General features: G+C 38.8%; 5 protein-coding genes and 1 pseudogene across 5 annotated transcripts; 3 read left to right on the top strand and 3 right to left on the bottom strand.

The window, feature by feature from the left end:
• The first annotated feature begins 1320 nt into the window (after nucleotides 1–1320).
• Nucleotides 1321–2454, top strand: LOC137738306 (probable galacturonosyltransferase-like 4). Its single transcript, XM_068477944.1, has one exon. It carries the CDS (start codon nucleotides 1386–1388, stop codon nucleotides 2436–2438), a length of 1053 nt encoding a protein of 350 aa, XP_068334045.1. The 5' UTR covers nucleotides 1321–1385; the 3' UTR covers nucleotides 2439–2454.
• Nucleotides 2455–4962: 2508 nt separating this feature from the next.
• On the bottom strand, nucleotides 4963–9146 carry LOC137737160 (F-box/LRR-repeat protein 4-like). The gene is made up of 8 exons (XM_068476550.1): nucleotides 8785–9146; nucleotides 8441–8677; nucleotides 7648–8054; nucleotides 7222–7407; nucleotides 6623–6815; nucleotides 6234–6310; nucleotides 5848–5998; nucleotides 4963–5612 (listed from the first exon to the last, which is right to left on the bottom strand). Exons 1-8 carry the CDS (start codon nucleotides 9049–9051, stop codon nucleotides 5316–5318), a joined length of 1815 nt encoding a protein of 604 aa, XP_068332651.1. The 5' UTR covers nucleotides 9052–9146; the 3' UTR covers nucleotides 4963–5315.
• A 1172-nt stretch (nucleotides 9147–10318) lies between these two features.
• LOC137737540 (uncharacterized) lies at nucleotides 10319–14522 on the top strand. The gene is made up of 11 exons (XM_068477055.1): nucleotides 10319–10601; nucleotides 11031–11195; nucleotides 11276–11394; nucleotides 12293–12367; nucleotides 12651–12744; nucleotides 12844–12903; nucleotides 13111–13176; nucleotides 13268–13366; nucleotides 13500–13544; nucleotides 13880–13982; nucleotides 14116–14522. The coding sequence occupies exons 1-11, from the start codon at nucleotides 10479–10481 to the stop codon at nucleotides 14196–14198; spliced, it is 1032 nt and encodes a 343-aa protein (XP_068333156.1). The 5' UTR covers nucleotides 10319–10478; the 3' UTR covers nucleotides 14199–14522.
• A 2281-nt stretch (nucleotides 14523–16803) lies between these two features.
• LOC137736784 (uncharacterized) lies at nucleotides 16804–18407 on the top strand. Its single transcript, XM_068476049.1, has one exon. It carries the CDS (start codon nucleotides 16882–16884, stop codon nucleotides 18226–18228), a length of 1347 nt encoding a protein of 448 aa, XP_068332150.1. The 5' UTR covers nucleotides 16804–16881; the 3' UTR covers nucleotides 18229–18407.
• A 140-nt stretch (nucleotides 18408–18547) lies between these two features.
• LOC137736785 (BI1-like protein) lies at nucleotides 18548–20556 on the bottom strand. The gene is made up of 4 exons (XM_068476050.1): nucleotides 20119–20556; nucleotides 19340–19453; nucleotides 19068–19225; nucleotides 18548–18940 (listed from the first exon to the last, which is right to left on the bottom strand). The coding sequence occupies exons 1-4, from the start codon at nucleotides 20390–20392 to the stop codon at nucleotides 18734–18736; spliced, it is 753 nt and encodes a 250-aa protein (XP_068332151.1). The 5' UTR covers nucleotides 20393–20556; the 3' UTR covers nucleotides 18548–18733.
• A 2697-nt stretch (nucleotides 20557–23253) lies between these two features.
• On the bottom strand, nucleotides 23254–24204 carry LOC137736164 (acidic endochitinase-like; annotated as a pseudogene).
• Nucleotides 24205–24986: the final 782 nt, after the last annotated feature.

Here is a 24986-nt window from a genome sequence, read left to right as displayed (position 1 = left end):
TAATATGATATTGAACTCTCTTGTGGTCGTCAAAAAAATTAATATAAAAAAAAAAAAGAATTATTTATGCACCATCTTTCACTTCTTACATTTGTATATTGTTGAAAATTCGTGCACAACCGTAGTATATAAACAATCGCCAGAATCTCATGAACATCGAGGAATAGGAGATTGTTTGGGAGGTGTGATTGAATCCGGAAAGAATTTCCTACATATCTCGAAGAGGGAAAATCAAAGCATGTGTAGTTCTTTACATGAGCATGTGGTGATATGAGCAAACGGAATGCGTTGAGTATGCATAGATGTGTTGAGTATGCACATATGTGTTGAATGAGATGTATGATCTTTTGAGATATGAGATCCTCTCTTGAGATATGAAATATATCATTGGATTAAATATAATATAAGAGAGATCATATCTTCTTTAAACCCTAGAAGAACGTATATATAATGTTTAATGATCGTTCTTATGAGGATGAGAATCCGTATATAAAAAATCATAATAAGAAATCTAGAAAGAGATCATTTCCTATTAGGTCAGTAATTACTAGGGTGCACACCAATTCCCATGATAATTGGAATTCTCAAGATTCTTTCCTAATTAGAGTATGATCATACATACGTTTCTTGAGAGCTAAATAGGTGATTCTCGATAAGGGTATACCTTATCAACCGTTCTGGTCGTTGTCGGATTGATTTTTTTCGATAGTACCTTAAATGATCCGATCGGATCGTGTAAATTATTGGAACCTTATTGATCTGATCATTTAAGGTAGAGGGTCCGGAATTGGATCCAAACTATTCTTTCCAGAGCCCCGCGAGTTCCTCCAAGGTCCAGTCTTCATAGATTTCCCCGCCTTGGTTCGATTGTGCGAAAATTATGGTCCACATATTTTTTCCTTCCATGCTGGCTATGAAGTTAAATAATAAAAAATTAAAAAAAATCAAATGCTAGAATTAACAAAAGGAGCGTAGAAAGTGAAAACAAGCATGCAGAATGTGAAACAAAATAAGCCCAAATAACTACCTTAAACTATATGACATTTCCGGTTTCAACAATTCATATACTTGTTTTATTTTGTTACATTGTCAACACCCAAACAGAATTCTGAACAAACTAATACTCCAAATATGATCATCCAAGTTTGCAAGAACACAATTAGAAAAGGTAAAATACCTCTTTTTAACTTTTCGGCAACCCAAAATACCCGGAGATTTTTCCGACCTTTTTTGTCTTCCTCACAATTTTACTTCCTTTCTCTCTCTACTAAAACATCCCAACTTTCCCACATCCAAAACCCCCCAATTCAAATGGATTCGGTTGCCTTTGCAATTAGAGACAACCTCCCAAAAGTCTCCAAAAACTAATACCAAAACACGACAGGATGGCCTTGTTGAGTACGCCGACCCCTCTCCCCATACTCCTTGGCCTCCTGTCCATCCTCCTCTTCCACCCCATCACCACCACCTCCGGCATTCGCCTAGGCATCCTTCGCCGTCCCTCCCCTCACCTCCCTGTCTTCCGTGAAGCGCCCGCCTTCCGAAACGGGGAGCAATGTGGCTCCGAAAACACGGATGCCATCCATGTTGCCATGACTCTAGATGCCAATTACATCCGCGGCACAATGGCTGCCGTGTTCTCCTTGTTGCAACACTCGACGTGCCCTGAAAATCTCTATTTTCACTTCCTCTCCGCGCGTATTGCGCCAGAGTTCTTTTCCAGCATAAAGTCTACGTTCCCTTACTTGAACTTCAAGACATATGCCTTTGATTCGAACCGGGTTCGCTGGAAGATATCAAAATCTATAAGGCAAGCATTGGATCAGCCAATTAATTATGCTAGAATCTATCTTGCTGACATCCTTCCGACCGATATGAGGCGTGTTATATACTTGGACTCGGACCTCATTGTGGTGGACGACATTGCCAAGCTATGGAGCGTGGACATGGAAGACAAGGTGGTGGCTGCACCCGAATATTGTCGGGCAAATTTCTCACAGTATTTCACTGACGCATTTTGGTCTGACCCGGATTTGTCGAAGACGTTCCAAGGAAGAAACCCGTGTTATTTCAACACAGGAGTGATGGTGGTGGATGTGGATAAATGGAGGAAAGGAGGGTATACACAGAAGGTTGAGGAGTGGATGGCTTTGCAAAAGCGAAAGAGGCTATACCATTTAGGGTCTTTGCCGCCCTTTCTGCTGGTTTTGGCCGGAAACATCAAGGGTGTGGATCACCGGTGGAACCAGCATGGGTTAGGAGGTGACAACTTTGAAGGAAGGTGTAGGAACCTCCACCCTGGTCCCATTAGTCTTCTGCACTGGAGCGGGAAGGGTAAGCCATGGTTGAGGTTGGACGCCCGGAAGCCATGCACCGTCGATCATCTCTGGGCACCGTACGATCTCTACCATTCGGCTAGACACTTTCTGGAAGAATAAAAGTGAAGAAAGTGAACTACGCACATCATAACACAGCCCTTGAATGGCAATTGTGTTCCGAGGAGGCAGACTTCGCGATGGGATCTCAGGTTCTCCTGCGAAGAAGCTGGGGCCTGGATGGTACTCTAGGCTAAATTTTGTTGCCAAGAGTAGACCATCCAACTTGTAAATGGCCATTTGAAGGCTTCTTTGTATGGTTGGAAACCCGTATATTCTTGTGTTTCAACTTTCAAGGAACAAATGTAAAGGAACGACAGTTTAAGCAAAATCAAGTAAGCGAAAAAAAACCGGTCAGTTCTCAGCCGACCGCGTTGATTGGCTTCTCACTTCCAACACTAACTAAAATTACACGAATGATCTATTCAGAAACTTCAATTTCCGAAAGCCATTTCATAACAAACCAGACCATAAAACTTGACCTCCCCCAAACACGCATCGTACTTTAAAACACAGATCCGGAATATTCGGATTGCACAAAGAGAGCCTTCTTGCTCCCTGAATTTACATTTTATATTTCCTGAGTTGCCATCGATATGCATCCCCTATACTTTTGCTACAGCAGCAGACGGGCATCTACCCAACGTGTTCCACAAAATATAATCGCCAGAAGTAATCTGTTCACCAAATGAAAAGAAACAATATGGACTGACAAGGGTACTCTAACTTTCACATTTAAACAACGAAATTGTTACCATTAGAAGAAACAAGAAACCAAGGAGAATTTTACTTTCATAGGTTATGAAGCCATAATTGGTCGAAAACATTAACAGATATTTTGTAGATTATCTGTAGCATATACTTATGCAAGTTCTATGTCTGATGCGCACAATGATGGCGGCACATTTTCTAACAATTTTTCCGCAGCATGCACTGTCAGAGCTAAGAAAAGTATATCAAGCTCGAAGATAGAGAACTCTGATGAAAAACCCACCTGAGTGGAGAACTCCACTGGTGCTTTAACAGTTGGATAAACGCTCACATGCATGTAACGAACTAGGCCATGAGAGGAGAATTAGAGGAAGCAAAACTTACAGATTTTGGATCCGATGACATTCCAGACAATGAAGCTCCAACAATCTTGAACGACACCTATACACATGAGTCTTTGATAAATGCTTAAACACTTTAAAGTCCAGAAGTGTGCTTGACTGACACAGAAAAATATACACTCGACATAATTTGTATTATCATTACTATTTTAGCATTCAATTCACAGACACTGGCAATAACAATAACAGAGACTGAATACAAATTTAATTTCCAATATACGACCAATAGAATGGAAGCCATATCTCCAATTTCTAACAGACTTTTTTGGATAATACGTCGCTCTCTGTTGCAAGACATCCCAACTGATTTTTGAGAAGAAATAAAAAACAATGAGGAAGCAGGTACCTTGGCGTAATTGTATGCATGCCAGGAAAATGCCTCCTCCAAATCAGCTGGATGAAGATCCTTGCTCATTTTTTTCCGTTAGGAACTCATCTACATTTACCATATTATTGTTGTTACCATCTGTCTCAATATTGCTATCTTCATCAGCTATGCTTCCAAAGGCTGAACTAGATAGGTGATTTTTGAGGTTTCCATGGTGCAAACTGAACTTTCCCAGGGAAAGTTGCCTCAATACTTTTGGTGAGGGCCCTCCCACCCATGACAATCTTCCATTAAGTAAGAAGTACCAACCAAATGGCATTGAACTACTTATGAAAGTTCGGAAAGCATCTTTATCTAAAGGCCTAGAACCAGTCTTGTGAGCATCCGATGTAACAGTTCCTGTTGCCGCAATGCCGGAAGGGGTTGAGGATGCAACTCGTGCAGCTACAGGTTTCGGCCTTGAGGAAATGCTTGATATTCCTATGCTGCCGGTTAGTGAGTCTAACAATCCTCCGACAGATGGGGATGCACTTACGACCACTTCAGGTTCCACCACATCACCAGTTATTATGTCACCAATAGCATGTGCCACCATGAAAGCACCAGGGGAAAACGAAAAAGAAAAAGAACCGTTTAATGTCTTTAAAGAAAGTCACACATGCCATTTACACAGTAGATTCAATTTATACTTTACAGAGTTTATACAAACATACCATACTGAAGGTAACTTACCTTCAAATGCCTTCAAATGCCTGGGCTCCACACAAGGATGCATTACAAAATGGGTGGTGATATCCACATATTATTTTTTATCTCTTACACTTTGTAATTTTTATCTTGTAATATTCTTTAATTTATTTGGTCTGACATTCGAAAGTTAAAAAGAATGCGTGAAAGATTAAAAAAAGTGTGATGAAGGTTCAATGTTTACTTACAATGTGAATTTAACGCGTAACCGTATTTCAAAAGTTTATGTGTAACGAGAAATATTTTTAACCATTAAAACTACAAACCCATGTTATTTTCCCCCATAGCTTAAGCCAAAAAGACATTCGCTAGAGGAGGCACAAGTTTAATATTTTAGGTTCGAGTCTCGTTGCAAGAAAATGTGTGACAAAGAAAAGACTAGAGAAACTTGGCCAGACAGTTACACCATCAGAACATTTGCTTCTTTTATTTCTTTCTCCAACACTCTGAATACTTGTATTATTAGTTTATTACAAAAACATTACAAACATTTATTGCTAATATTACAGATATGGCCACAAAAATAGACAACAAACAAAAAATAACTTTAAAAAAGGAAACAAAAGATCTTGGGCATGCGTACATAACTGGCTTTTACATGGAACGGGATCCCACGGTGGCGTTGAATGCGTTTCATGTAAGTCCGCCTAAGGGAGGTTGTGCCTCCAGATTTTGTCTTCCACATATTGCTGTTCTGAATTAAGCAAGCTGTGGGAATGCACATAAATGTAAGCGGACTGCAGACATTACAGCCTAGAGGTCCACGCAAAGATAGGAAATGACAGAGGCTGCTCTCCGTTTGGTCCTCGGGCTAACCTTACATTTCTCAACCAGGACCTTCTTTATGTTTGGGCAACTCGAAACCACAGTGGCTACCCCGGCAGAAGTTATGCCCGGGCAATAAACCATGTGGCAGGATGTAAGCATTGTGCAACTTTTAACAAGATGGTTTATACCAACATCTGTTAACTGACGGCAATGTGACAGCACAATGTCCTTCAGGTTTGGACAGCCTTCTCCTAGTTCAGCCATTGCCATGTCCCCCAAATTCTTTTCAAAACGAAAATCATGTTAGATTGAACAAGGATTGGAAAAACGCATTCATGCTAGGTTGCGTGTGCATCAATATGAACATGAAAAACTTCTACCATTTCTATCAAATGTAACAAGGGTGCATCCGGTGCTTCAGATATAAGCCACCGGAAGCATGTGTTTGTTGGTGAGGGGTGCGTGGGAGAGGGAGGTGGGGTGGGGAGGGGAGAGGAGAAAGGAAGAGAGAACACACCTGCAGAACACTCACGTCTAGGTAACTAAGTTGCGGGCACCCTCTAGCAATTGCTATTAATCCAGTATCACCAATTTGGTGGCATCCACTGACATTCAGATATTGTAGGGAGCTACATTTAGCAACAGCAATAAGGGCCTGGTCCCCCACTCTAGTAGTAAAAGGTAAGATTAGGATATATCTCAAGTGATATACAACGTTAAAGACATCTTTAAATAATCGAGGATGTAGATTCCAACCACAAAAAATTGAAAAATATTTGATTGAATGTTTGAAACAGCACATTCTCAACTGAGCAGATAGAACATAAGCATCTGACTTGATAAGAAGTGGTGCGGTTCAAGAAAGCTAAAGAGAAAGATACGGAAGATGAGAAGAAACTTTACCTATCACAAAACCGGAGGCTAAGGCCTGTGAGAGACCTACAATAGTCTCCAACTGCTACAACTCCCTTGTTTCCAACCTATACCAAAAGGCAACAGATATTATCCAAATAGGTAACGAACAAGGAATTTTTTACAGAAGTCAGATAGCAAATGAATCTGTTCAACATAAAAAAACACATTTATGGTTAAAGATAACATTTCAAAAAGGATGATACGACTCAAATGTAGGACAAAGCATTGCATTTTCTTGTTCCTGCATATTATTCCGCTCCTCCAAACTAAAGGAAATATCAAATAATAGCAAACTTTCGCAAAAATAGCTATAATCATATTCTGCAAATGAAGAATAAATATGGTGGTGAATAAATCATTGTTAAGTTTGAGAGAACCTCATAACATCGACGAATATGAAGTTTCTTCAAATTTCTACAGCCTTTAGCTATATTACAAATGGCTTCATCTCCAATGCTCGAGCAATCTACCAGATGAAGAGACTGCAAGAACTGACAGCCTCGTCCAACCTCACTAAGTGCAAAGTTGCCTATCCTTTGGCAATACAATAATGCTAACTCAGTAAGACGCCTGCACATTTTCAAATTCTTCAGATTAACCAACCATCAACAGACAAATGAATACATACTTAACATGAATGTAACACCAACTAGGTATTACCATATGAATGCAAGAAATTATATTAACTAACACAATCATCAAATCTTCCAACTGAGCTCAATGTAACCCGTTCCAAGGATACAAATTCTGAATGTACATAGTTTTCCATCGACGGGCAAAACTGACAGCTAAACATCCATGCTAAATGTATCCTATAACCCATTCAAAGAAAAATACTAGTGAAAGCCTGTAGCTTAATGGAATTCTTCCACAGTTTAGCAGCATCAATAAGCTAAACATGAGAACCACTCAAACCATCCATATAATTATTACCAGCAAAATTACGAAGTTAAGTTAAACCAAAAGAGGAACATACGGGCAAGATTTTCCAATGGATTCCAGACCCAATGTTCCAATATTGTGACAACCATTCACTTCAAGATGTGTAAGTTCCTTGCAGCCAGTTGCAATTGATTCCAAAGCATTGTCACTCAGAAAGTAGCAGTCACTAACAATAAGATTTTTTAACTTCTTACATCCTTTCCCAATAGCCCGTAAACCTCTGAAATGTCGCAGACACGAAAACAAAGAGATAGTCATTTAACTGCAGGAGCTGAATTAATAAAATGAAACAGACAAGCTCAAAACTTTTTATTTTTTCCGTAATCTTATAAAATAATGTGTACAGGCACAATCTGAAGTTGAGTGAGAAACTGTAGTGACTCGCTCCAAAAAGAAGTTTCTTATTGGAAAGAAGCCAATAAGAAACAAATAAGGAACAAAGAGAATAATGAGTACTCACTTATCTGTAAATTTCTGGAAGCTGTATAAAGCCAACACCTCCAGTGACGAACAAGAAGTTCCAACAGCAGTCAAAGCCTCATCTGTGACATTAATACATTGTAGCTTCAAAGATTTCAAAGCAGGACATCCTTGGGCCACAGAAACCACCCCTTTGTTGTGTATGCACTCTGCATCCAACGACAGGTTTTCGAGAGACTTGCAGTGCAGCCCCACTGCTTCCATTGCAGTATCAGTTATCTTTGCACACGCAGTGATACCAAGAGACTTTAATGAATTCCCAACACCACGGGCTAATTCAACCACACATACGTCAGTCAATCCCTCACAAAACCGCAAATTCAAATCTTCGAGCTGCTTGCAACACTGTCCCACGGCAGCTAGGCCCTGATCCCCAACATAGCAACCCTTCATAAACAGAAAATTAAGGTTACCTGATCCTTCATGTCATGGACTTGCCATGTATATCAAATAGCAAATATATGATTTTAAAATAATCAGGAACAGTTATTGGCACTCCAAAAAAGTCATCGCACACCGCTAAAGTGCAATTTCTCTCCTATGTTTTTACAAGGAGTGCAGGATAACATTTATTTCCAATGCTTACGGAAAAGATGGTATCTTTAACGAAAGCAAGACTGCAAGACAGCACCTCAAAAGAAACTCCATGTCGGAATGTACCAATAATTTCCACTTAAGTATTCAAACGAAGAATTGTAGACTTCAAGCATTAAAATTTAACCTTAACAAAGCAATAATAGACGAGATTAAAAGCCAATTACGCAAAAACTCACCTGCAAATCCAATGATTTCAACATTTTACACTTATCAGCAAGCGAAATTAGACCGATACTGGAGACATTGGAGCACCAGATTAAGCTCAACTTTTCGAGCTTGGGGAATCCGTCTCCGATAGCAGTCATACCGGCGTCCGATAAGCTGTTCGAATCAAGCACGCCGTCGTCGGAGCCATTGGCAGAATGCAGCCTCACCGACAAAACCGCAGCAATATCCGTCCCGCGCCTCCTCCCCTTCAAAAAAACAAAAGAAAAATCGTTAAGGCCCTGTTTGTTTCGACGAATTATAAAAACCCGATTTGTATCGAACTGGGGATCGATCGAATTGGTTGAGTGGTTACAGGGTGAGTAGGGAGCGAAATGTTGAGGCGCTCGTCAATGTGTACGGTGTGGACGTTGCGGAATCGGCGGGCGAGGAGGTCGACGACGAGGTCGGGGCTGCCGGTGGCGCCGATGCGGAGGGTGGTGCGGCTGAGGCGCTCTAGGGCGAGCCAGCGCTTGCAGACAAGGGAGCAGGCGTCGCGGCTGGTCTTGGAGTCGAGCCACCGGAAGACCTCAACGATCAGCTCGTCGGGGAGACACGTGTTGATCCGATCGTGGCCTCGCATCGCATAGGGATTCGAGATTCTTGAGGTGAGCTGATGAGCTGATGGGGGGAGAGAGCAGGTTTTGGCGATCGAAATGGATAGATAAATCAATGAAAAGCGGTTTGTGGAGGGGATCGGTGGAGTCGGCGGTCAAGATGCAAGCTGCTTTGTCGATAATGCCCCTGATTGTTCGACATAACTGCCGGGATTCCAACACAAGATTTGGTACTTTCTATTTTTGTTTTGGCCCATTTTCGTACTTTCGTTCCTCCTTAGCCTCCACCTGAAACATACTTTGCTTTCCCTTGTTTGAGTGGCCGGTCAATTTCGGTATATTTTTAGGTTCTTTTTTTCCTGAGTGAATTCGATACCAAATTAAGCTGTTTATTGTGTGACTTAACCGAATCCCTTCTTTTTTTACTACAAAGATATCAATGTACTTAAAAAAAAAAAAAACCGAATTTTTAATTTAGAGAAGGATTAAAAAAAAAAAAAAACTTAAATCAAGCTATATCTTATATCTCTAGTGTAAATTACCAAACGGGTTGGGTTATTATTCGTTAACAAATCGATCGTTTTTTGACATTTACTATTTTTGAAAGTGATAACTTCGAACATGACATGGTATAAGAATTTCATAACACAAATACATGAAACCGAGAGTAATTTTTAGGGAACCAAATTTACTTCGAATGAGAAGTCTCAATCATCTCTTAATCACTTCTAAACATGTTCTGATAGGCTACTTTCAATGATTTATTTTCTTCATAATTCTTATAGTTTTTTATTAAAAAAAAACATTCGATATTATAAACACTAACATATGAAATAGTAGACCAACCATCTCAATAGGCTAACCTTAATAATTTAGTTCGAATTCATTTTTTGACTAGAATTTAAGTGACAATTCTTATGAGGAGAAATACTAAGAGCATCTCCAAAGAAGATATTAAAATGTCCACATCAACATTAACGATGAACAATAAATTAGCAATATTTGAAAATGATCTATGAAGATTTTCTTACCGTGGAACTCTCTTGTACTCTCGACACCTCATGTTTAAGTAAACAATAAATGCTCAATATTTGTCCCATTAAAGACATTATTCAATCATGATATAAGTAAGAAATGTCAACTGTATTTTTGTTTTACCATTTTCTTTCTTTCTTTTTATTTTATTTTATTTTATTTATTTATTTATATTTTTTATTTTGGCCAAAGTAGGTACATATTATTTCACTTTCATTTTTACATACCCGCGTTTTATCTCACAAAAGCAAAAACATATATAATTTTTTTGTTTACGTCGCGAAAATAAAAAGTTGAGATTCGCACTGAGCCAAAAGAGAGTGGCTTTTCTCAATCGCCATTGACGAAAGCTCCGCTGTATTTCCCTGAATTCTTCTTCGAGAGATAGAGAGAGGAGAATTGAACGACACCGTCGATCATGTCGTTCTCGTTCTTCAAGCCGTCGAGGCCCAAAACCCCACAGGAGGTGGCCAAGGCCATCAACGACAGCCTCTCAGCCCTCGACACCCAGACCGTCGTCGAAGTCAAAGCCCTCGAAAAGGTCCCCTCTCTCAATTTCTAGGGCTTTTGATTAATTGTTCTTGTTCCAAAATCCCAAACTTGCATTTGTAATTTGGTTATACATTTGGGGGCAAGATCTTTGCTTGGTTTTGCTTTGTGGGTGTGTGTGCCTGCAGCATTGCATTTATCAATGGGAAACTGTTAATCGGGTTGATTTATATGGACCTAAATCCAAGAAATTTGATTAGTACAAGCAAATTTGCAAGTGTAGAAGTGCTTTTCGAGTCGAATATCGCGCGTGAGTAAGCAAAGTTACTAGCTTTTGTTTCCCCAATTTCGTTGGCACTTGGCATTACGAAGCTTAATTGCTAGATATACAGTTGCATTACGAAGATTAATGCCGTGATATATTTCTTTGATTAATGATTTGCTAGTTCTTTTAGTATGATGCTGCTCTACTTTATTATAGGCTTTGGAAGAAGTTGAAAAGAATTTCACAACAATGAAATGCTTGCTTTCCGGAGATGGGGAGACCGAACCAAATATGGATCAAGTTTCGCAGCTTGCGCTCGAGATTTGTAAGGAGGGTGTTTTTGATCTTCTAATTCACAAGTTACCTATACTGGGATGGGAAGTAAGTTACGGTCATTTGTGTCGTAATGTCTGGCATATGAAGCATTGGTTACACGCAATGATAAATTGTTTTCATTTCAGGCAAGAAAGGATTTGGTCCATTGTTGGTCCATATTGATGAAGGAAAAGGTTGAATCGACTTATTGCTGTGCAGAATACATGGAGAATCATTTGGAATTATTAGACTTTCTTGTCGTGTGGTAAGTTTATTTAATGTTTTTTTAAGTACTTCTGTGTAAAATATATATTCTTTCCTTGGTCTTTTCCTAACATGTTGTTTCCCATGTTTGAGGTGTGTGTAAGTTTAATTTGATCTTTCCCTTTCTCCTTCACTTTTAGGAGAATTCGTTTTCTGTTGCCAATCCAGTGTGTCTGTTAAAGATAGGGTTTATTTGAGGGAAGTATATCAGAATGAAAACATGTGACCTGTATAGCAACTATATCATATTGTTGTGTAGTGACAGGATGATAATGATGATGCTCTTGTGAGACATTTGGTGGAAGAGGGCATATGAAGTGTTGGATACTAGAAGTATATCTGAAGTGTTGGATACTAGAAGTAGTGTTGGATACTAGAAGTATATCTGAAGTGTTAGGATACTAGAACTACGTCAATGGTATAATCATGATGATTCTAAAGCAACATACCCGCAAGAATACTACAGCCAGTTTGCTAATCAATCATCAATTATTATATTGTGAATTGGCAAGGTCTCTTTGTTTACTGTCATGTCATATTTTGACCGCAGACATCATGTTCTCTATCTATGCAATAAACATTTTGCATTCATAATTCTGTTTCACGAGTGCATGTATTTTTCCATTCATAATTCGACTGTTTTAAAATTTGTTTATAAAACATTTTGCACGACCAGAGTTGTCTTGTCTAAATTCTGCTGATGTCGTCTTGCAGTTTCTTTACTTAAAGTTTAAGTAAGTGAACGACAGACTCGTGCACGTAGCTAGGTGTAAATTTCACCATCAGCTATGACTAATGGGACATTGCCCCTAATGTTTTATAAATTATACTTGTGGTCATACTTTTTCAACTGGTAAATTAATAATTGCACGACACTTATTGGTTTCTTTTTCAAGCAGCTATGATAACAAGGAAATTGCTTTGAATTGTGGAAGTATGTTGAGGGATTGCATTAGATTCCCTGCACTTGCAAAGTAAGACATTTAAACTTTTCACCATTTTTTCCCCTAATGGTTATTGCAGGTCGATGAGTCTAAAGTAGATCTTATTTTGGAAAAGGAGCTGCTCTGTTACTTTTCATTAGAAGATTGTTAACGATCGCAAAACAGGAAATTTTTGGATTAACTAATATCTGGGTGCAATAGAGCTGCTACCCTCTTTTGTTCGTTCTTTTTATCTTTAAATATTTCTATTTTCCTTCAAAATAGCAAGCAAGTTTCTTTTATTCACACGTTTGATTTGTGTAGTATTTTTCAGATACATACTGGAGTCTGCGAGCTTTGAGTTGTTTTTTAAATTTGTGGAGCTGCCTAACTTTGATGTTGCTTCTGATGCGTTCTCTACCTTTAAGGTCAGAACCACGATCTTCAAGGATGTTGGACCCTTGTATACGTTGCTGAGCTTTTATGGCCCTATCTGTTCTTTCATAATATGTCCCTGAATTTGGCAGGATCTACTTACTAAACATGGAACGGTAGTATCTGAATTTTTGTCTGCTCACTATGATGAGGTTTGCTCAATCTTTATCTTATTATACTTTTCTGTACAAATATAGTCAGTGGCAATTGTAGCGGTGTGACTTTGTCATATGTTTATGTTGATTGAATATTTTTTTCACCTACGATATCTGCTCGACTAAGATGCGTCTTCACTAGTGTATTGGTAGATTGTAGTGTATATTATTTTGAGCTTATCTGGTAAGAAATTGTTGTTCCAGTTCTTTGATCTATATGAGAATCTCTTGACATCTCCAAATTATGTGACCAGGAGGCAATCTTTGAAGGTTGGTTCTGGTTATCTAACTTTGCAGCTTCTGTCTATTATTCTTTTGGTCCATGAGATGCACTAAAGGATAAATTGTATATGGATTTTAGCTTCTCTCTGAATTCCTCTTGGAGACTCCAAATTCACATATAATGAAGCGCTACATCTTAGAAGTTCGGTACTTGAAAGTCATGATGACGTTGCTCAAGGTATTGAATTTACTATTGCTATTTCTATCTAGGACTATGAGGAACAAATTATGGGTTCTGCGTTGAAGTGTGCGTAAATATTGTTACTTCGTGCATTTAGCATGCTGTTTAATATCTTTTTTAATATGAGCAGGATTCAAGTAAAAACATCCAAATCTCTGCCTTCCACATCTTCAAGGTGCGTCCCCTGCTCATTTTTCCTCTCCTGCTCCCTGGATGTGTGTGTGTGTTTGTATGAATGTGATTAGAATATGGAGTGCATTTTGTACGCTGCTTTTTGAACTTCATGCAGTGAGGGATGTGGGTTGGAACAATGTAAAGATGCATATAGCCTACGAATTAATCGACTTTGTAGGATGGGAATGTTGACCGGCCGTCTGATATTGATCCATAACTTCAAGTTTGTCAACTTCATAAATAAAAGTCTGAGATTACTTCGATTCCCATTCATGTTTCTCAATTTTTTGCATTTCGTTTAATACTGATTATTCTATATTTGTGTTCTAAATGCAGGTCTTTGTTGCGAATCCTAATAAGCCACGGGAAGTAAAACTAATCCTGGCTAAAAACCATGAAAAGTTGACGGACTTGCTTCAGAATCTTTCTGCTGGAAAAGGTTCTTAACTTTTTACTTTTCTGGCCATTCAACTCTTTGCAGGAATTGGCTTGTGAAAGAATGATGGTGCTTCTAAAAATATTTTTAACTTTAATGTCATATTTATCCCCGCTGATTTATAGTCTCATTACAGGCGATGAAGACGAGCAATTTGAAGAGGAAAAGGAGCTGATCATCAAGGAAATCGAAAGAGTATATCAGCTAGTTAATCTGTAGAATACCTCTCACATCTGCTTGTCGTGCTTGTTCTGATATCCGATTTTCTGCAATTATCGTCCGACAAAACGCCATGTGCCAAAGAAAAGGGAAAATAGTTTGGATGGAGTATAATGCCGTCCGGAGTCGTGTGTATCAACAACTGTATGCCCTTGTAATCTTTGTTGAACTACAAAAAGAGAAGAAGATTGTTTTGATACATGTCGTAAAATCTCCGAAAAATTATGTAAAAATGGTTGTTTTTCAGTGCTCATGAGCACTTGTGTCTTGTATATTTGTTCTTCTGTGGGTTTGCCATCTTATAAAGGTTTTGTGTTTGCTTGATTGATCAAACTCCTACAGATTGGAGAGTTCTACATGGTAATGATTGAGAGAAGAATTTTCAAACTAGTTTGCTCAGAAGTTGCCCATAATCTTTTGGAATTTGATTCGTAGAAGCATTTGTTTCCTCAACTCATGATTGACTTGGAGATGTTAGTTGACTTTTTTTGGCGGCTATAATAATTTGGTATCAAATGCCGCTATTTACAAGATACGGGCTTTCATTTTCACTTACAAACGAAGAATAATACCCTTACCTTTACACAAAGAGTCAAGTCTCCCTCTCTCTATATTATTTATATAAACAAATAGAGAATAAAAGTTAATTTGGTATATAATGATTAGAATTTTTATGATCAAATTCGGACTTGGTCTAACACTTAATAAGATACGAGTGCTTTTATTTCTACTAGTATCTTATCTTCCCATTTACTTTTTAAAGAAAATTTTAATTACAAGTTTGTTATTTGTAAAATGACAGATAAGGACCTTATTTATCCTCGTTTAGGGTCATCTTTAAAAAAAAAAATAAAAATAAAAAACTATTGAAAAGAGCTTGAAAACTTTGAATTTAATCAAAATGACAAAAATGTGTTGTAAGTGAATTGTAGCAGGAGTGACTTTTTAGAATAAAAATGTCATTTTTCGTTAAAATGAACAGTATCTAGAGTGTATCATTAAAACTCCCTTTAAAAAAACCAAAATGTTGGCGCAATCAATTCGTTAAATAAACAAGTTGGGCGTGATAAGTCCCACGTTTTGTTCATAAATGATTTGTCTAGCCTTAAACCCTAACTCATCTTTCCAAGTTATTTTTTTAACTATATCAAAACACCCCTTTAAACAACTCTATTTACAAAGAGAGAGCGGACTTAAGAGCATCCCCAGCGTGGGGTTTTGCTCGGGGGTCTGGCTCCAAAACAAAGGCCCGAGGGCCGGTGGAGAAGCTCCAGCGTGCGGGAGGCCGAAGGCAGGGGGAGGCCCGAGGGCCAGGCCCGTGAGGGATTGCCAGGCCTTGAGCCCGAGGTGGGGCTGACGCAAGGCTGACGCCAGGGTGGCGTCAGCGTAATATTTTATTTTTTTGTGTCAGGCGCGTGCACCCCACCCGCGCGTGGGGGCGCGTCGCCGACACAAAAAAAATAAAAAAAGGCAATTGTCAGTTACCGTTGGGAAGCCACGTGGCTTCCCACGGTGCGTTAGATCCTAACGGTCACTTAATGTGGACCGTTAGATCTCAACGGTAAAAAAAAAAAAAAAAGTCAGATTTAATATCCACCGTTCGATCTGAGATCAACGGTGGATATTAAAATGCTTTATAAATTACAAAATAAATGAAAAAATAGTTTTAAAAATTTGAAAAGTTACCGTTGTGACACGTGGCACAATCTGGAGCGTTGGAATTCAAATTTTTTTATATCTAACGGCAGAGATTAATTAATTGAATAAAAATTTAAAAAAAATTGTAAAAAATTCAAAAAAATTCAAAAAAATATCTGAAAAATCTGAAAAAAATGTAAAAAAAATTGTTTTTACTTTTCTATAAATACCTTCTCATTATCATCTACCTTACTAAACAATTTCATAATTTCTCAACTACTTTCAATCACATTCCTTTCTTTGTGTCAAAGTTTGAATCCATTTTTTTTCAACAAAATGACCACTGGTGCAGGTACGAAATTCATCACCAATAATTGTATTATTTTGTATTATTTAATAATACTTCGGATAATGACACGTGGCGCAACGAGAACGATTAAAAATCTTATCCGATATTACAATTAAAATTATTTTGTTTTATTTATAAAAAATAAAAAAAATACTAATATTTTATTGCCTATTGCCAGGGCTATTGAAGTGTAACGGTGGAGATGCAAATTCTATTGCCAGGGCTACTTACTGTTCATTAAGGGCAATTACTGTTCATTAGGTGGATTGAATAGTGTATTGCCAGGGGGGAGGGCTCCAACGCTGGAGTTGCTCTAAGTAAAGAAATACAGTCTTGATCAACTGATTTAGTTAATGATTGGCTAGTGAGAATATTCCGATGGATACTGTATTTAAAATTGTTTACTTATTTTGCAATTTTGGTGCGTCATACATGGTACCAGATACATCTTGTGTAGAAGAATTAAAAAAAAAAAAAAAATCTAATTTAGCATTTAAAGGGATATTTAATTCACATTTTCCTTTCGAAATATTAAAAGTTAAGATTACGCTACCTCGTCGCTATTATTGTAAAGAGTATTTACTCGATACGGATACAGAGTCCCGGTTCATCTCCGATTTCAGAAAATCTCTATCCCCCCAAATCCCAGAAAATTCCCGCAAATCTCGAAAGTCCCAACCTCTCCTCCTCTCACTCATGGATTTCTTCAAGTCGGTCTTCTCCGACGAGCCCCTTCCCTCCGACGATCTGCACCCGGACTCCCAAAACGACGGCGTCGACCCGAACCCGGACTGGGAACCGGACCGCAGTCCGCGTCTGAATTACGGCGCCGGGGCGTGGAGCTTCGGAGGTCTGATCACGACGCTGGCGACGAAGTCCGAGTCTGTCATCCAGAACTACCGCCGCGATCTCAAGGAGTTCGGGTCTGGGTTGAAGAAGGAGACGGCGGTGATTCGAGAGGTGGCTTCGCGCGCCGTCAATAATCTTCCTGGTTCGCTCGAGGTCGGCGCGTCGGTGGCTCAGGAGTCGCTGGAGACGGTGGGGCAGGCGATCGATGATATCGGAAACACCGTCTGGAAATCGACGGCGGAGATCATCTCTCACGGTAGGGACGCAATCTTAGCTGATGATGATGTTGAATCTGATAATTTGGATGATAATGTTAGTGGTAATCGTGAGATTAGTGGTGATGATAAGAGATTAAGTAGCAGTGGTAGTGATTTGAGAAAGTACAGTAGGTTTGAAGCTCAGGTGCGTGCGGTTCAGAGTAATTTGAGTACTTATTTGGAGGAACCGGAGGATTTGGAGAGCTATGGGAGCTGGAAATTAGGGTTTGTGCTGGACGAGAAGGCGGAGGAAGTCGAGAATTTGATGAGGGAAAATGGAGTGATTGGTGAGATTCATGGGGAGATTGTACCTGGTAAGGTTGACAATGAGAGCTTCTGGGCTAGGTACTTTTATAGGGTGCATAAGCTGAAGGAAGTCGAGGAGGCGAGAGCTAAGCTCGTGAATCGTGCAATTTCAGGTGATGAGGAGGAATTGAGTTGGGATTTTGATGATGATGATGATGATGAAGAAGATGTAGGGAAGGAAGAGGGTGATGGGTCGGATTCGAAGGTGGGTTCGAGTGGGAATGTAGAGTTGGAGAAGCAAAAGGGAGCTTCTTGTGAGGTTGCTGCAAGGGAGGGTGATGATGTTGAGAGTGTTGAAGTTGCTGCAAGGGAATCAGTAAGTAGTGATGGTGGGGATAAGGCGGAATCCAAATTTGATGGAGTGTCGGAGGGGAAGACGGATGGTGGTGATTCTTGCAAAGAGAGTGATGTATCGATTGTTTCGAGCCAGCCCTCAATGCCTGAGGAAGAGGATCTTGGGTGGGAAGAGATTGAAGATTTAGGAAGCATAGACGAGAACAAAGGGGATGCAACGGGGAGCAGATCAAACGGAGCTGATTTGCACAAGCGGCTTAGCGCAGCAGAGGAGGAGGAGGATTTGAGCTGGGATATCGATGATGATGAAGAAGATGGCGCTATAAAATCACAATGAAACTGTGGTCGCAAGAAGATCGCAAATGGTATGTGAAGATAATTGTTTATTTGGTTGTTACACAACGTAAATATGTTCTCTTACTTAGCTGTTACCTTGAAGTATAAGTGATTTACATTCACATTTATGTCACATCTTGTGGTTCACTTAAATTAGAATACGGGTTTCCTTTGCTATATGTTCAATGGAGTTCCTTGCACCCTAATTTGATACCTAATTCGATATGGCGTGTGTCATAATTTCTCTTCTGATCAAAACACAAACATGTCTAGCGAAATAAGAAAATCCGGTGTTCGAACAAGTCGAGCAACCAAATCCATAAAATAGAAAATGAATCGCATAAATGAAAACGAATCGCTTGGTATTCGAACTGTTTAAAGAGTAAAAAGGAAACATATACTCTACATCCACAATGATTATGTTCAGGCTTGGACTATAGACTATGTCCACAATGAGCCAAAACCAGACTGCAGAGAGTTGAGTCGGTAGTCAGTACTCGGCATGACTAATTGTTGCTTTGCCTCAGCATCCGCAATATAGTCAGGAACAGGTTCAGAATGTCAAGATAAAGAGTGATGGAGGCCCAAATGTACTCATCGTATGTGAAGCGCTTGATCAGGTTGTCGGTGTCATAGACAATGTACCCAGAGAAAATGATAGCGCCAATGGCACCATATACGGCATTAGTTGTAGGGCCAAGAGGGAAGAACATCTACACAAGGGCACAAGATCACCAAGTCAGATTGATATTTCAAGTATTTAGGGTATAGTATACGCATGTATTTGACTAGTTAGACTCAAAGAGTCGGCCAAACAAAGTAATAGAAAGACAATCCGACCTGCATGAAACCAGTTAGGAGGAGGACAATGAGGCCAGTGAACAAGACTGGTCCGAGGAAGCTGAAGTCCTTGCCCTTCCTCGAAGCCCAGAAGGTGTATGCAGTCAAGGATGCAACCACAGCCGAAGTTAGAATTAAGGCTTCAAGCACAATTGCTCCTGAAACCACAAACATAATCAGATGAAAAATCAGCAACCGAAATAAACCCTACAATCTTTTCCAGATTGCAAGATATCAGTAAAACATTCAAAATGTAGGGAACCAAAACTAACCGTCTGTATTCGCAACGGCCACGCCAACTGTGACACTCAAACTCAGAGTGAAAAGTCCGAGGAAGACAAAATTGAGGGGATGCTTCTGCTGATACACATGCAGGGGCCACAACACTGCAGCAACATTCACAGGTTAATAAGATGAAGCAAAATAATGATGAAAACAGGACCCATAAGTGGACATCGAAACTATACGTCTTAGAGGAAATCACTTCAAGAACTCAAAAAAAACCCCTCACCTATCCACTCGAAACGCTCTAATTCATTCTTAGTCGGGAAATTCCTTCGGTGCCCCTTCTAATGTATCGTCTCTAAAGAAATATTTCCCCCAAATGTAATGTTATCAAGAACTCACATGTGAAACACCCAACAAGCAATTGGTTCACTGATTAATTCAATACAACGAGCGCAAATCTTCCTTAGAAAGCAGGCATTTTTCGAGTTACACATCAATACGATCATATCACCGACACGATAAAATCTCAAATTTTCCAAGTATTTGTAACAGTGTAACCGCATCACAGATAAGAAACTAGATAAACCAAACAATACCCAAATTCGATCACCATTTAAAAAGACCAAGATCGCCCACAGAATACTCAAATCTGAAGCACTTTTAAATCTAGTACCAAATAATCACCCACCAAAAACCCAAATCAACGAAAAAGCCTCCATCTTTGAATCGAAAATCCAAATCTCAGATCTAAAATCAATATCTATAAAAACAATTACCATAACTAATGCAAAAAACTAGAGGTTTTGAGTTTAGGGTTACGTACAGATTAGGGGAAGGATGGCGAAGAAGAGGAGAATTCCAGGGCTGCCCTTGAGGAGATCGTTGATCGGAGCGTAGAGTACGGTGACGAAGGAGACCAGAGTGGTCAAAACCATCTGGGCGGCCAGGATTCCGTACACCTTGCGGATGAATCCCCATCGGAGCTGGTTCTCGCCTTTGCTCAGACCTGGGTACAACAACTCCCCCGACTCTATGTCTACCTCAGCCGCCTTGCCGCTATTCGTACCCACCTCCGTGTACCCGTGCATCTTGTTCATGATTTTCTCGCTCTTCCTCGAGAACTTTCTCCACCAGAGGAATTTTCTCGGGAAAATTGGGAGGGAGAGGGGAAAGCGTTGTTGTGGAATGATGGGTGTTTGTTTCTTTTTGTTGGTGGATGATTCTATTGGTCTTTCTGGCGGTTTTGATAGAGTTAGTGGCGGGTCTTTTTTGGACTGTGACGCTGCATTTTATGGTCGATGGATTCGAAGACGCGTCTTTGATTTATGACCATGATAATGATTAAAATAACATAATTTAATAGAGACTTAATTAAATGGTTAAAAATGCGTTAACATTTTATTAGGTCAAGTGACAGGGAAGGATCCTCTTCGGATCTCTTCCATCAAATCCACTTAATCACCTAATTCGAATCTTTAAATTTTAATTCAACAGTTAAAATTATTATAACTTTTAAAAGGCACAGGTGTTTGGTGAGCTTTCATGCTAAATAAGCATCGGATTATTAATCCGGCCACATCGATTTTGTCTCCCTTACACCCACTTGTTTATCTCGTTCAAAACCTTGGTATTATTTAGTTGGGTTCACGGAAACAAAAACTCACGGCTTTTCTCCAAGCCATCTCACCATCTGCTCTACACATCACCAACTTCTTAAGAAATTCTTTTCCTCCCTCTTTCTCCATCCCCACCTCTGATCAATATCAAGCAAATTTCAAACGGTACTCTTTCTCTCCCTCTTTTTCCATCCCCACCTACAATCAGTATCAAGCAGATTTCAAACAGAAAACCAAAGGTGGCAGATCAAACTCAAATCACGACAGGAGACATTATTTGAGTTTTGGCTTACTTGTTCCTTGATTTTGTTGATGTGTGGTGATTAAACTCAAAAATGGGCAAGATTTCATCTGGGTTTTTATTATTTCAAAATTTTCACTTTTTTTTGTTTCTTTGAGTGCAAATAAGAATTTCGTTGAATTGTGGAGATTACTTGTGGAATTTTTTTTCAGTGCAAATATGAATTTCGTTGAATTGGGGAGGTTACTTGTGGGAATTTGGAACCGGAAGAATCAATGCTTGAGAGTGGAGTGCATAAGTGTTAATATTATTGCTTTCTTTTCCTTGGGATTGACTTATCTTTTCAACGGAAAATTGTTTCTATGTTTTTTATTATTCTTACAATGATATATATTCATGAGAAAAAATAAATTTAAGCACTCAAATTTTATATTTTTTTAACACTTCAAATTTTGATTAATGTGCCTCCACCTTTATCTATAACATTTCTCAAATTTCCAACTCAACATTTAATATAAAGTTTAAAGAAAGTAAGAATTTTTTTTTATTATTATTAAAACTGAGAGAGTCCCTAAATTTGGGTTCTCTTTCACCAATTCATCTATAAATTGGTGAAAGGAAAAACCTTGTAAAGGCTTATAAGAGGTTGCCTACTCCTCATATTGTCAACTGGTTTTATGGTGGAGCATCAACTTTCTTAAACCAAAACATAACCACATCTTTATCCAGGATAAAGTTGCCAAAATTCAAGTGGGAATGTATTGACTTGAATTAGTAATTTAAATTCTTGGTCCTTGGATTCAATCGTCAAAAATTTAGATGAGATTGGTTACTCTCACCACCAGCATCAAGACATACCCACAATCTCGAGCTAGAAAGACTTACACGTGGCACGTAACTGTCAGCTACTACCGGTATGGATTTACATAAGAATTTACCAATCGTGCACCAACGAGGATTGCTGGCAATGAGACTCGAACTTTGATGGGACGAAACACAAAACAAAGATCTTACCAATAGAACCAACCTTTGTTGGCTCTTGGAATTAGAAGTTCAGAACACATTATATTTGTTTTCACAGTTTTTGTTCTTTTTAAATGTTGTTTGCCTTAGCCCTTTGGCATGTGTGTGATTTTCGTCCTAATCTTTCATCTGCTTCAAGTAAGTGCAGGACACAATTAAACAACACTCCAAGGAGACCATACTCAAAACTCAAAAGGAGATAATTATTCAGAAATGATGCACAACTTAAAGAGGCCCTTGCTAACGGTCTCACGCTAATATCGGTCACTGTTGTACATGATTAGGGATAGTTAGCATCTTGGTCTTCAATTGTTATATACAACAAGACCGTAATATTAAGTGGAAAAACTCTATTTTGAGTGGGAGGTTTCTCTTACAAGTGAAGAGAAATACGACTAGATTATTGTACTAAGTGACAAAACTTTATTTTCATTAGAAATTTTTGTGCTTATTTTGTCGACATTTTCTTTGTTTTTTTAGAACATTTAAGCCAAAAAAATCTTTAAATTTAGGCAACAATAGATTTCTAATCTTGTTTTGTCAAGTTTCACATATAAAGTTGTTGGATTTACGTTACAGATTCCCATTTGGATTCATAATATGGCATTTCAAAAAGAACAGCAAGACAATGAGGATTAGTGTTATAGTGAAAAGTAAGCACTCGTGTGACCCTTCTCACTTAGGTTCGAAGCTCCTCCACCCTCTTTCTCCCTACTCTATCAAAAACCCACCTAACCATTGATAAATAAAAATAAATAAATAAATAAATAAAGCGGATTCTGAGCCTCTACATTTATACAATACATTGGATTACTGATTCCGCTCCCATAAGTATAAGTTATCTTGAATGCATGTGTCAAAGGTGATCCCGGCAATTTTGCCATGTACAGTTTTCCTTACTAGCTCTTGAATTTCTAATTCATAAAATTTGAATTATAAACTTGGGATTTCAACATAAATAAGAATTTATTAGACATCATAAACTTAAAGATTTGAACAGCCTCTGTGTGTGTGTGTGTGTGTGTAAAGCATTAACTTTATTATCAAAGGAAACGATAAACTGATGAAAAAGCACGACTTATCTATTTTACTTACTTTTTAAGCCATTTTTTAGTTGGGGCTTAAATCACACGCTCCCTTGAATCTTTGAACCATAGCCACTCTTGTCATCATTGAACTTATCATACAACATGACACCTCCATACTTCGCAGATTTCTTAACAAAGGGCAAAACTTGGTTTATCAGATCATTTGAAGGCACGTAGCCAGTGCCAGCAGCAGCCCACGCAGCAGGGAGGCCCACGAAGAACCGATCAGCTTGTATTGAGGAGGTCCATTTGTTCCATGAGTTCTTGAAGGCATCTGGATTGCTAGAGGTGAATTCACACTGGATTATTGTAGAATTGAACCCAAACATAGTCAAATAGGCCAGTGGTTAGTGCACCATTGAGTTTCTGGTCAGGAAACGGACATTGCGGTGCTGCACTTAAGGACACTTTTCTGCCTCTCTGGCTATACTCAGACAGCCTCCTAGCAAGTGCAGCTTAGTGAATCTCACCTCTCTCGATATCGAAGTCCACGCCATCCAATACGGCGTCTCCTAGAGGCCTCGAGTTTGATTGCCCCCCTAAGAAGTTATTCCATATGTAGTCCGCTACACCTCTAGCATCATCTGCAGATGATAGCGTGTAACTCCCTAAGCTGCCACCAATCGAAAGCAGGACCTTAATGCCTTGGTTCTGGCAGTTTCTGATGCTGGTGCTCACTTTTTGACAGCCGTTAGACGCCGGATCACAGTGGCCGGCTAAGTTGATTTGAGGGGTTTGGCCATTGCCAAACTGTGAGAGGAATGCTATGTTTACAATCCGGTATCTTCCTGTGTTACATGTTGCTGTTAGTGCGCCCTCCCTCCATTTTGGCCCCAGTAAACCACAATGCGCCCGGCGCACGACCTTGAAACCAAAAATGGGAGAATCAGTAGGAAGATAATGACAACTTTAGACCAAGACTCGGTAAACAGGGAAGCCATAGTAATGCTAAATTGCTAATGAGTTTGTTGGTACCAGGGGTTCGTTTGGTGTCAGTTTATTTAATATTTACTAGTGTATTTACATACGTAATTTCAAAAAACAAAATTTTGTTGTTTTTTGTTTAAGTCTCACCTATATGTGATTTTAACACCTTTAATTAAAAAAAATTAAAAATTGAACCTCTCTCACTCTCTCACTCTCTCCCCATTTATCTCTCCTTCAATTTTAAAAACAAAAATAAAAAATTTCACACACTTTGTGTGCCCATATACTAATTTTTCTATTAAATTCTCTCCTCACCCCACTTTCACCCTTCACAACCTCTATATATCTTCAATTATTTTTTATGAAATTTTCTGTAATTTGTGTACAAAAAGCATATAGGATTGTCAATGTATTATTTATGATGAAATAAATAGTAATTAGTTTGTTAAATGCCGTGGCATCGTTGTTAGACATAGATATAAATTACTACTTGGATAAAAAAATAAATAAATAAAAGTTAACCCTTTAGTAAATTTGACAGGATTTTGCACAGGAGTGCAACCAATCATTTGAACTAAAATTTGTGACGAACAAAACAGTCATATGTAGTTTAGAATTAACTGAATTTATTTAGTAAATATCATGGTTCATAACTTATACTGCAGAAAGGTCTTGATAAAGTAAATGTAGCAGTAAATTTCTTACAAACAATTTACACTAAGAAATCATCTGCCAAGGAGATTTAATAGTAAAGTTCTTGATATGACAACCTAATACTTGAAAACTTGTATAGATA

The sequence above is a fragment of the Pyrus communis genome, chromosome 6 (assembly GCF_963583255.1).
Source record: "Pyrus communis chromosome 6, drPyrComm1.1, whole genome shotgun sequence".
NCBI classification, from domain to species: Eukaryota; Viridiplantae; Streptophyta; class Magnoliopsida; order Rosales; family Rosaceae; genus Pyrus; species Pyrus communis.
This window is presented reverse-complemented; position numbering and strand designations above follow the sequence as displayed.